The sequence below is a fragment of the Sipha flava genome, unplaced genomic scaffold (genome assembly GCF_003268045.1).
Source record: "Sipha flava isolate LNK unplaced genomic scaffold, YSA_version1 249_pilon_pilon, whole genome shotgun sequence".
Classification (NCBI taxonomy): Eukaryota; Metazoa; Arthropoda; class Insecta; order Hemiptera; family Aphididae; genus Sipha; species Sipha flava.
Genome location: NW_020272898.1, coordinates 658,268 through 671,915, shown reverse-complemented (window position 1 = coordinate 671,915; position 13,648 = coordinate 658,268). Strand labels below are relative to the sequence as shown.

Here is a 13,648-nt window from a genome sequence, read left to right as displayed (position 1 = left end):
AATAATACCACAGAATAGATGAAATAATTTCATCTATTCTGTGATAATACTGTTTGTCTATGGTTAAAAAATTATAAATTGATAAGAAATAAGTGTTACCAAAAAATGAATTGATAAATACTGTGCCGTCAATTGTAATTTATAAATTATCTGGATATTCTATAATCTATGTGATATTATATTAAGTTCGGTGCTAGGGATATTTTCAAATTTTAAAACAGCTGAAATCAAAAAAAAGTTATCTATTTGTAAGTTGAAATGTAATTGGAAATATTTGCTTATAGTTATATTTCAAATAAATTATTTCAAAATAAAATTTTTCCTAACAGTATAGTTAAAAGTATAACCAGTACACTATACTATTAAATTACTTATTAAATTTAGTCTATTGAGTGGTATATAATCTGTATATTCTGAAAATTACTGTAAATCATGGCTGGTTTAGAATCTTTTGATATGGATTACCAGAGACACCGACCATCAAGAAGTATATCAGAACATCCATTTGAGCCACAACATGATGTTCTGAGTACTGACATAATAAGACAACAACAACGTAACACATTACTTGAAATATCTAAAAAAAGAGGTAAATTTAGTATATTATAAAAACAATCTTGTTATATACATATTGTTGTATAATACAATATTATTTAAGTAAAATGATCAATTTAATTTTACTTTTCAGATAAATCTGTTAATGATTCTGTGAATAAATGTCTTAAACCCACTTGTTTAATATTGCAACACGTTGTCAGCTATCCATTTATTGTACTCCGAAGACAGTGCCAGGTTTTTAATATTTTAATAAATTATATATTTATTTTAAAATTATACAATATATTTAATTTATTAATAACAACGTTTGTGATACTTTATGACATGACTGGGACTCAGGTAGGATCAAAGGAAGCAATGGCTCCCAGATGGCTTAAGGCTCAATTGAAGATTAATATGCTTTAATAAGATAAGAAAATATTATGATGTGCTTTGGTTATAGAAACTACTTAATTATCAGGTTGATTATCCTGAATCACTGTCTCAAATACATTTAAATGCCCCTAATGTTAATATCTGTGAAACTAAAACATTTTACACAAAAATGTACCACCAAAATTACTGTCTTTTTGCTTCGATTAATAGAATGCAAACTTCAAGTAATTCATTAAAACATTTTGAGTTTTTCAATGATGGTCCATTCAAGTTAAAATCTTTATTCTTATTGTAAATAATTACTTTTATTATGTAATTGATAATTTGCATATTAAGTATTGTATTTCCTGTACTAAGCCCATTTAAGGGCATTTATTATCAATAAATATAAAATATGAAAACAATATAATTAGATTTAAAGCAAAATTTGTTTCATGGTTTTTTTTTTTCTCTTAATTTGCTGTACTATAAATAGGTGGTTAAAAACTTGAATGTATAAAAAATATTTTTAAGAGTTTATCAAACATTTTTTATTTTCTACTAAGTAATAAAATAAAAAAAGATAATAAATACTTATTCTTCAATAGTATATAGGTACATATTGTCTGATGGGCAATATGTATTTATTAAATGCTGATTAAAATATGCTTGCCAATTTATTTAATTATTCTTGTTGGTTATGTCATTAGTAATACATTAAGTACAACAATTTATTTATTTTTTTTAATTTAATTATTCACTTTTAATAAAAAAATGTATAAGTTTTTATTAAATTTCTATACACTAAATATATATTTATATATATTTTTTTTTCAGTTACATTATGCTTCTGTGCGTTATCATATTGTGCCATTTTCATTAATTCCAGTTGTATTTAGACTAGTTAAAAGTCAAGGAATTTCCGTTTTATGGAAAGGATTTGGAACAGTATTACTTATCAAAGGGGTGACAATGGCTGTTGAAGCAATTTTATCTGAAATTTTTGATTTACCCAAGTAATTTGTTTAAATTTGGATAAATTATTTAATATTTTTATTTAATATATATATATATATAATGATTTTCAGAGATGCTGATTCTATAAATAATTCAAAAAGTTTTGGAAAACATATTATTTTAAAATGGTAATTATGGTTATGTTAATTTAGTGTGAATTAAATTGTGTTATTGATGTATAATATGTATATATATATTTATAAATCTTATTAGTCAGTACATAAAAATAACATTACTTAAATTCTCTCTATATTTGTGCAAATATATCTAAGCTATATCATAGTATTTATTAATATAAATGACCTTTAAAAAAAATTATAAATGTCTCAAAATGCAATAAATAAATAAATAAACAGATGAAAATAAATTTAGATGTTTTTATGTCATTCATGTTTTTTTGTTACTTATTTGTGGTTTAGTAAGAACATTTTCATGCAAAATAGCCTTAAATAATTGTTGTATTATAGTCATAAATATTAAAAATTTATGCTTTTATGTTATTATTTTTTTTTTTTTTTTAATTTTACTCTCAAATTTGATAAAATACTTCATGCATTTCTAAAAAAAAAAGTTAATTAATTAAAATGTATTTTTATGTTTCTATTTTGTAATCTTTCATTTTGATAAAGGGTTTATAATTTCAATCTTAAATTATTCAAAATTTGATTTGAAGAAATGTTGAATTAAAATTGTGTGTATATATATGTTATGGGTAGAGTAAGAAAATCGAGTAATGTACACATCATCCGGGTAATGTGAACATTACCCATGCCCATTGGATAAAGTAAACATATTTGTAAAACATTTATTTTGTAGGTACATCAACCGGGTAATTTTTACATTATCTATCTTTGAGTGGATAGTGTTTTCATAAAATAAAATACTACAAATATGAACTGTAGATAATATTAATAAAATACGATAAAATATAAATTGTATCTACATGATGTTAAATCGTGTGCATTGATATTGTATAATAAATTTAAGCTACATACAGTGCTATTGGTTTTCAAGTTCACTTGTTCGGTTTATTAATGTTTGATCATTTAGTTTTTTAAAAAAAAACTTTGTCGTCATAAAAATAGAAATTATATGAAAATTATAATAAATAAATTAATGAAAATAATGGAAATTCGGTAAATTTAAAGGAATCAATATATTATAACATATTATCTGAAATAAGAAACGTGAATAAAAACAAATAAATCATAATGAAACTTTTATAAATATTTTATAAGTGTCGGTTACAAAAAAATCTTTTGTGAAATAGCTAATGCACGATTTTTTTCGATGGTCAGTTTTAAAAAATGTTTGCGTGATAATAATCATTTAACAAATAAATGTACGATTAAATGTAAATCTGGAGGGATATTTTGCAACTCAAAATGCCTCAAAGTGTTCCAATAAATTTATTTAATTTTTTAACATTTTTTATTATAAAATAATAACTTAATAATACATAGTTTAGGTACTTCAAAATTTTTTTTTGAATTAAACTTATAGCACACTGGATAATATACACATTGTTCTATCCATATGAATAAGGTGTACTTTACCCGGGTATTGTGTAAACTACCCATTTTTGAACTTTACCCGTAACATATACATGTACATTGTTATACAGCATGTATGTACCACTGAAAACATATGATGTATTAGTATCCTCTTCATTCTAAAATATATTTTATACCTATGTAGTATATTACTTGAATTATTAAAGCAAATATTTTCAATATTGTTTTTTTATTTGAATTCTTCTTATAAATTATGTTAAAATATTAATAACATTGAAATATTTATTTGCAGTGTCAGTTTGAGTATAATTACCCCATTTTATTCCGCATGTTTAGTTGAAACTGTTCAAAGTAATATTGCTAGTGAAAAAACTGCAGTTTATGATGTATTTAAAGAAGGATTTATTAGACTTCTTCAATGGAATTGTCCACAAAAAGGTAAGTTAAAATTAATTTCCATCATTCATAATATATATTGATCTTATATGGAGTCTTCATACTTCATTGAAAAATTAAAATCCATCATAAAATCAATAAATTAGGTATTCATTTTTATAATTAATCTTTTGTGTGGAAGATAATTTAGTTAAATTATTCTTTTTTATTTTTTGTTAAACTTTGTTCTGTCATTCTTAAATAATTTAACTAAATTAAATGTCAATTTAATTAGATCTTCAATATTATTAAAATGCATTTGTTGAAATAATAATCATTTTATTTTATTCTCAGTGAAGTTTATTTTTCAGTTATTTAATAGTTTTAGTATATCATTATTAACTATCTTTACTCAAAATATATTTCTAAATATAACAATTTTTGTGTTAATCATTGTTATAAATTCAAATTAATTTATTATATCAGTAATTTTCTTGAAATTAATTTATTCTTGGATTCATATAATAAATTATTAAACATTTTTTATAATATTTTTATATTTATATATTGATAAGTGATGTATTTACCAATAATTACTCAAAAAAAAATTAATAATTTTTGTATGATCTTTTAAGTTAAAATTATTGATTTTTATTTTTATTTCAGGACGCATGTTACCAGTATGGATTATAGTTGTACCCACAGTTATATATGGAGTTTTTAAATGTATAACAAATATATTAGTTAGTAAAAGTGTTAAACACATGTTAACTATGTATGAAATTCATAAAATTCGTAAAGTGTGTCCCAAATCAATTGAATATTCTCCTTCATATTCCGATAATGAACGTTTAGAAGCAGTTTCTGATTTAACTGCTTCTGCAGTTGGTGATGCTGTTCTTTTTCCTCTGGAAATAATTATGCATCGTCTTTATTTGCAAGGCACTCGTACCATAATTGACAATTTAGATACGGGAATTTCTGTTATGCCAATATTAACTGGTTATGTAGGACCATTGGACTGTTTAGTAACTACTGTTGAAAAAGAAGGACGGTTAGGTTTGTTTAAAGGATTTGGTGCATTGATTCTTCAAACAGCATTAATTGGAATGTTGTATAAATTTGTCAAAATTACTCTTGTTAAAGTTGTTGATTCTTATTCTACTGAACTTCAATCCTCTTCAGTTAATACACAAAATAATCTTAATAATCAAATGAGTACACCAGAACAATCAAGAATGGAACTGGCAGATATCCGACCAATAATGCGATCAACATCATTTATGATGTAATTACTGGGTTAAATTCTTTAAAATATAAATTTTTGCCTTAGTATGTATACAGTAATTCAATTATTTATCAAACAAATATTGTAGAACTTATTGTAGTCATACTAAATGTTTCCTATATTGTTATTCTGAAAACATTTATTAAATTATGTATATACATATTATTTAACGTAAAACTTATGAATAGAAATTTGTTATTATATTTCTTTGTATTATAAATATTCTCCAAAGAAAAATTGTTTTAAATTTATTAAATTTGATAGATTTTGATTTAATCAATGATGAATATTTGTATTTTTTTTATTTACAGTTACAAATATATAATAACCATAAGTTATCAAAAAAATCTGTTAAATCCATTAATACATTGATGCAGAAAGAGGATTATTTTCAAGGGACTGACATATCATTTTGGTTCCTGTAGATTAAAAATAATGATCTATTTGATATTAATGTCTATTAATACCTAAGTAATAACTGGACAACTTATTTTAGTAATTTTGTGAAGAAGAGTTATAATAAGACAATAAAGATTAAAATTGTTTACTAAAATTCTAATTTTTGTTAGTAATTGTAAAATTTTGTCTAGAGGAAATTCCCCCCCCCCCCCTATCAATATCTAAATACGTCCCTGATGACGTCTATAGATATAATATAAATTTTATTTGCAACTTTTAATTTTTATCGGATGTGTGCACCAACCAGAGCGCGCACCAACTGTGATTATTGTGATAGGATTTTCCTGACTTGATAAGAACTATGGCCGCCGTAGATACTACACTATCTGTTGGCCGTGATTACAGGTGAACAGGTATCGCAGGTGCGCCGCCAGGCAACGCTGAGGTGATACTATTATACAGGTGAGGTGGTGAAATGCCAATGCCACACCGCCTCGACCACTTCTGTCGACGCTGTAGCATCTACAGACGACAGCAAACGCGAACGTTCAGTTCACGGCGCAATCGTCGTCCGTTTATTATTGTTTTTCTTGTCTTTTCGAACGCGATATAAATATTATTGTTTACGGTTTTTTTACCTCTCTCTCCTTCCGTTGTTATTTTCATTATTATTTTTCCACTTCTATATTCTTTTATAATTCACTCGCGTGCGCCGTGAAACGATGATTGTATCGGTTCGTTCGTTTTTACCGCGGTGATGATGGTATCGGGGCGACCGTTTTTCCCATGTTCATAACAACAATTACGACCTCCACCACTAACGCTGCACCGTCGCCCTGTCTCGTTTGAGTAGGTCCAGAAGTGCACTTGCTCGTGCATGTACGTCCTAATCTTATCTGCAATCGTTTTGTCACGTTCCAGACGCTGTTGCAGCCGTTCGCAAACCGCCCACCGTCTCCACCGGTCGCTGTTGCCCAGTTGTGGCCGTACCGTTCGTCGGTTATTCAAATGTCGTTAACACCGCCGCAACGCTCAACGCTATCCTGTCCCAGACGACATATGGAAATCTCCGACGCGTCGATGAGACGGTGAACGCGCTCGTCTCACCACATAAACACTCACACATTCTGGTTTCTGGGGACCTGCTAAAGGTTGGTGACATTTTTAGACCTTATGCTAATATACCTACTACAGATTAATCTAGTTACCGTTATTTAATCCAATCAGGTTTGGAACAGAATTCAGTTTTTACTGGTTTGAAAATATCTTCATTGTCCCTGTTAGTGTATCATTATTCTTCTAACCAGTACTTTTGTACACAATTACTAAATTTGGTTTTACATTTTTATTAAGGAATCGTAATTTACTCTATTTTGTTTTAACCTTTCCTGTTGTATCATTTTAATTTTTATGGTTGACCATTAATATAATAAATTAACACACCTTTCAATCAATGTTTTTTTTTGTTCTATATATCGAAAACTGATCACAGCATTGCTCTTCCCATTGATTGTATTTTTTAATTTTTGAACATTGTTTAGTTTTTCAATTTTTTGTAGTACTTGGACGGTTAAAATATTGATTGTTGTTAATTGTTTAATGTATTATTAAATAAGTATAAGGAAATTATGTAGGCTTAGGTTCATTTACAATGGTATAAGTATTAAAATATTACCGATTAATAATTAATAATCAATGTATAAATAAATATACCAATAGTTTATATACAGAAATATTAAATAAATACTTGGAGTATTATTATTTGTTAAGTATAGGTGGTTTCGGTTACAAAAATAATAATAATCATAAATATAAGCATTTATTTATTTATTTATTTATTTGTATATATAAACTATTTGTTTACTTATTTATATTTTAATTTAAGAGCATTTACTAATTTTAATTTCATTTTATTAATAATCGCAATGATTTTTAAAATGAATTACAATAATAAGATGAAATAGTATTTATTGGCCTATAATATGGCTTATTGTTTTCAATGATTAATTAGTATATATTTAATTGTTTATTTTATCAATTAACAATTAGTCATCTATGAAATATCTATTTTCATAATTTATGAATATGTTTATTTGATACAATCAGCATTACATTTTTAATTAACGCACTAATGTTTTATTTTTACTATGCAGTAGACACCTAATGTTTTATTTTATATTAAGTTATTATAAACATCAAATTTTTGTATTTAAAATAATATAAATACAAAAATTTAATGTATATAACAAAAAAAACTATATCATATATTCTTTATTCTATATAAAAATTAAATAATAGTATGGTTTTTTAAATAAGAATGATTGTTTTATTGAATTTCTGATCAAAATAATTTGTAAATATTAAATAATTTAATAAAGATATAATACAATTACTAGAATGTTAGAATGTTTGGTAAAGAGTTCAATGTATTGGAAAATTATTGTCATATATTTTATTTTGATATAAAATCAGATCACCATTTCAATTTATTTTTGGGAGCTAGTATTTAAGGAAATTAATAGAAATTTATTTTTTTTTAATATTATTTTACACATGACAGTCTTTTGTATGTTTTTGTAATATTTCTAAACAAAATTGTTCTATGAATAATTTTTGTAGGATTGTGAAATATAATCTTGTAGACATTATATGCATTGCTAATGATAATAAATAATCGATTTTTCAAAAATTATCTTATATTCAGGTAATATGCTATAATAGTGTGGATAAATTTCGTTCATGTACTAAACCATTTGAAAAAATATTTTAAATAATTGTGAGGTTGTAGATCACCTGTATAATTAATTTTTTAATATGTACTTGCTTGTCAATGTACTTTACCTAATTATACTTCGCTTAATTCTATTAAGTATTTTTTGTGTAGGTATATGCTACGAGTATAATATAATTATCAGTGTCGGAGACTTCAGTTTTCTAGATTAACTTTTGTGTTCTTTGTATTTTTTTTTTAAACTTTGTATTATTTTGTATGCATTACAATAAATCATTATAGAAATCAAATACGTTCTGAATTACGTGGAATGTTTGTGATTATCTAGTTAGATTTTAGTTATTTAGTTATTTAGAAAAAGTATGTTGGGACTGTAAACAATTTATAGATAAAATTGAAATGTTTTTAAAAGATAAAACTCACGTAGTACTTACCTAGTTAATCCAAATAATTATTAATTAATTATAAATGTGACGAATTTAACTCTTATAAATTGTTATTTCCGTCTATTGATGATATTTTTATTGAACATTAATATGCGTTACAAATTACAGGTTATTTTAAGTTTCTGCTTACTGCAAATTTGTATAACACTAAACGAACAAAATTCACATGAAATCGTTAGTAACTCATAACTTATAAATTATGAAAATTAAGTTTTCAGGTCTAATGTTCCGTTTTATTTCAATACATTTATATTATTTTTCGTATTCAGTTATAGATTTTATGAGTATTATTATAATATAAATATTTTATATATATATATAATATTATAATATAAATAAAACAAGTTTATACTACCGTAATAAAATAAAGTCAGAAAGATGAATACCGTTTAGTATTCATTTTTAAAATTTTTGATGACTTTAAGATAATACCGACCTCATTATTTTAAGTGCTATCTTGATGTTTGAGTTTTCTTTTCACATAATATTCTCGAATTAAAAAAATAAAAGTAGAACAATTTGTGAATTATTCATAATGCTTGGATCATGAAATTGTTCGGCTTGATATTAAAAAAATATAATAACAATACGTTACTCAATTATTATCTGTTTATTTTTACGTTTTTGTTGGTATTAAAAAGTATGTCTTAGGGGAAAAAATTCTTTGATTTCCCAAACGTGAAACTGTATTTCAAACAATATTCAATTAGTTATTTTTTTGTTTTGCATATTTACGATAACAAAAAAAAAAACAAAATCTGTACAGTACATGGCTTGGTGATAATATTAAACAACAGAATACAAATTACGATAAAAAATAAAATACAAGTTAATCTTAACGACCTTCGACGGTGTCGAACCTGAAATTCAGGAAACTATGTACACATTTAATATGCATCTTTAATTTTTTACTATGACCCGTTTTTATATTTAGTCTATACAGCACGAAATAAAACACGTTCGTTTATATATTTATCAATTTACAAACCGAGGAAGTAAGTATTTACACACGTTAATAATATTTTCTCTTCATTTTGGATAACAGTAAACAAATCAACAACGACCTACGAAAATATTTTAAATTTTAGTACTGTACAAATAATGTTACAAGTATTATTACTTATTGTTATTCTTGTTATGTATCATCAAAGATTTTTATCAACGCCTACGAATTTTTGCTGTTCGTTTCTAAAGATGATTTTTAAAAATATTTTAAAAATTTTAGTAGTTCTTAATTGTCAGTATCTTATTATTGGTAAAGTCGATTAAACTTCTAATTATGGTTTAAATTAAATTGTCAAATGTTATTTTTGTGTATTTTCCGTTGGTAGTTTGAATAATTTGTGTTGTGTTAGTTTTGTAACTTGTATAAACTTTATAATTGTTATATTTCGACCATATGGTATTTTTCTATCACTAAAAAAAAAATTACTTTCAACATCTGGTTAATGTCAAACGAATAATGAAAATGATGAGTACGAATAAAAGTAGTGTGTGAGATAAATTTTTATAAATGTCATTTAATAACGTTAAATAATTACAAACATTTTACTAATTATTCAAGCGTATATTTATGATATTTATTTATAATATATTGTGTGAGTATACTATATATCTATACATAATGGTAAATCAATTAATAATAAAATTGGACTATTGATAAACTAGATTAGATGTATAAATTTAGATTTTCTTTTCTCAGTACTAATTAAATTCTAAAATTTCTATAAGTATGTATGAATTATTAAGTTACATTAATTTTTCAAATAATTTTTAACAAATTTAAATGAATGCGTGGGAATGATTACTAAACGTATATAACAATAATATATATTTTGTATCCGATACAATATATCGGTAAAAAATTCATTTAATTGTAAACAAAGTAAAACCTAATAATAACTATGGCCAAGGTAGCGATGTTCGCATATTACTGAAAATAATTAAAATGTTTCTGTTAGTCCACGTAAACGTGTGTTTTTCATAAAATTGCTTGTATATCAATTTATTCGCAATAACAAACATATAGAACATATAATATATATATATATATATATATATATATACATATATATATGTAATGAAATACCGATATTTCGTGTCTTAATTATACTTATAATAAAACCACATGATTTATATTCGCTAGACCGTGTCTATCAGTGAGGTAACCACCACCGATAATTGCTTCATATATTGTGTATTTTTTAGAATAACGGTGGTGCATTGTAGTATAGTGTATTTACTAGGGTTATTGCGATTTGTGGCATTATAGTGTATGTGTGTGCCTGAGAGAGAGAGAGAGAGTCCGTATATCTGTATAATAATAAAATTATGCTACTAGGACGAGACTTTGAAACCGACAAGTTATATACCGAGTAACTCTTCTAACCTTCATTACGTTATAATGACTTAAAAAACAACGAGTTAAATAATTCACCAAGAAAAACGTTCTTATATTCGCGTATGTTTTTTTAATGTGTTTGCAGTGATGGTAGTTCCCGCTGTCTGCTCCTATTATTTTTAGAACTGTTTTACTCTAGCACGTTTAGCTCTTTGAATTGTACATATTTCGTTTTAAACAAAATATTTCTCTAAAAACCGCAATAAATTACATGTTGCTTGTGTGAATGAAAACAGTCGTACATTATCTATTCTCGAGGCAGATGGCTAGAACACTTGCTTGTTATATCCGGGAAAATGTGGATAATTCTCCTCAAGGGTGTAACCAAGGGGGGGAGGTTTCGGGTCCGGACCACCCCTCTTGAAATTTCTACATGATCAACGATTTATTAGAAAATATTATAATAATAGTAAATAGTGTATTTTAATTTCCCATTATCAGATAAAATAAAAATGTTGGACCCCCATAAAAAATTCCTGGGTACGCTCCTGACTCTCCTTGTATCATACTCTGTATCAGAAATCAAAATAATCATAAACGCAAAAAAAAAAAATATAATTATAAAAAAGACAATCATTGGTGAGTGGATCCAGGAAAGTGTCAATAGTATAATAAAATTGTCCTTGTTTGATGCGTTGAAAAAAATATTTTGAATAGACGCTGGTAGTTGTGTTGTGTTGCTGTGGAAGGTCGTTTATATAAGCTTTTATATTCATATAATATTTTCACTATGCAAAATAACAATAATACTCATATGAGTACATGTTTGTTTTTGATATCTCTGTCAGTTATTATTAAAACCATTCGGAAAATAATATATAATTCTCTTGTTCGTGCAATTGTTTAAATGTGCATATTTATACATGTATAATTATTTAAATTTATACATGTATATTATATTTACGACACAAAAAAATCTGAACAAACGATTGATGATAAAATAAACCATGCCTGGAATGAATCGCAGGCCAAATGTTAAACATATAATTTGTGCAATCAAGATACATTTTAATTCAGTTAAATATTTATCAAATTAAATTACATTCAGTTTGAATTCTGATTATGTTAATACTATATAATTAATTACTCAAATTATTGTAAAAACATATACATGATTTTAATATTTTGTTTAAATTAGTAAACTGATCTTTAATGTACAAGTAATAGACTAGTTAATTTTTATAATTTTTATTCACACAAATTATACATATGTATGTATGACGTATTATTATAGGGATTATATATCATGTATTTTTACAAAATAGTTAACAAATGCCCGAATTTTCATACTTTAAAATTATAATTACAATAATATATAAGTACAATTAGTAAATTTATTAAACTTATAATCGTGCAGAATTCATTTTTCTACAGATATAGGTGCCTAATATGTTGGTGTATGAATACACAATGTTTAGGTAATTTAATTAATAAAATTAAATAGGTATATAAATAGTTCTCGACTAAAATGTTTTTAATTACGGAATCGAATTATGATAAAAATGTATTTATAAAAAATGTCTGCGATTGGGGGTTTTAAAGTTAGCAGATTCTTATTATTCGTAATAGTGATTGTTTTAAGACTTTATGACGCAACATTATGTTATTCATGTTCTTTATTATTACAGATTATTTTAATTATGATTTTTAAATTTTTTTATAAAATATGAAGTGCAAAGAATAGTTTTATTATATAGTGCTTGTGAAATAGACTACAACAAATGTTATGCTGACATCATCTCTATATTTATTACCTTTAAATAAACAATATTATTCTTGTCAGTTGTTTTCGTATTTTTATTTTTTTTTTAGTGAGGTATACCTAAATATTAATCGTTTTTTCATGTGTATTTTTCAATAAATTAATTTACTATTGATTATTTTTATTTGTTTTTATTTTTTTCAGTTTTTTTAATAAACAAAAAGTTTTACATCAATTAATTACAATTTTCCCAACCATTGATTAAAAACATTATGACACTTATGCAATTTAATGGGTTATAAAGATATTAAAATCAGTGTACTGAGGTCGATGTAAATTTATTTAAAATTAATCAGTAAATAAAGATTTGTCGTCATATTGACTTGGTTTTCATATATTTTAGTGTGCGAACACTATTTCTAGATAATATTGTTTATTGTTTTATATTAATAGTGTATCCTGCACTATATACTTCTAAAATATATTCTTTATACCTCTAATCAGTGGCGCCGAATACGTACTTAAAGTGGTGCATTTTCAGTGAGTACTGGGTCAATATAATTTTGAAAAATTAGCACTTAGTAGCCAGTTGGTATTAAGTTGTAGATTCTCTACTTAATATAAGCATGATAATATTTTGATCATGTTTTAATGTCTAGGTATGGGTGGGTGGCTATTGAAAATTTGTGTTTGTACCACTTATTAAAAAAATAGTTCGATATCATTGCCTCTAATATTATATTTCTGTCATCATGAAACGTTTTTTACGAAAGACAAAAATTAGCGACTGATCGTAGTAGCTGCTTGCGCGTTATTGCATTTCTTTGACAATGTACACATTGAGAGAAGAAACAAAGAAAACG

The 13,648-nt window shown here is 25.1% G+C and overlaps 1 protein-coding gene across 4 annotated transcripts; it reads left to right on the top strand.

Moving 5' to 3' along the window:
• Positions 1 to 190: 190 nt before the first annotated feature.
• Positions 191 to 6,519, top strand: LOC112684341 (solute carrier family 25 member 46-like). 4 transcript variants are annotated; one of them, XR_003148687.1, is made up of 8 exons: positions 192 to 589; positions 689 to 792; positions 1,750 to 1,928; positions 2,001 to 2,057; positions 3,736 to 3,881; positions 4,485 to 5,106; positions 5,911 to 6,354; positions 6,427 to 6,519. XR_003148687.1 is itself a non-coding variant. In XM_025555803.1 (7 exons), the coding sequence occupies exons 1-7, from the start codon at positions 433 to 435 to the stop codon at positions 5,476 to 5,478; spliced, it is 1,326 nt and encodes a 441-aa protein (XP_025411588.1). In that variant the 5' UTR covers positions 191 to 432; the 3' UTR covers positions 5,479 to 5,659. The 4 variants fall into 4 exon arrangements, 2 of the variants coding, with proteins under 2 accessions (XP_025411588.1, XP_025411589.1); XR_003148688.1 differs by having other exon boundaries at positions 5,911 to 6,358; positions 6,427 to 6,517; XM_025555803.1 differs by lacking the exons at positions 5,911 to 6,354; positions 6,427 to 6,519 and adding an exon at positions 5,418 to 5,659 and having other exon boundaries at positions 191 to 589.
• The last annotated feature ends 7,129 nt before the right edge of the window (positions 6,520 to 13,648 follow it).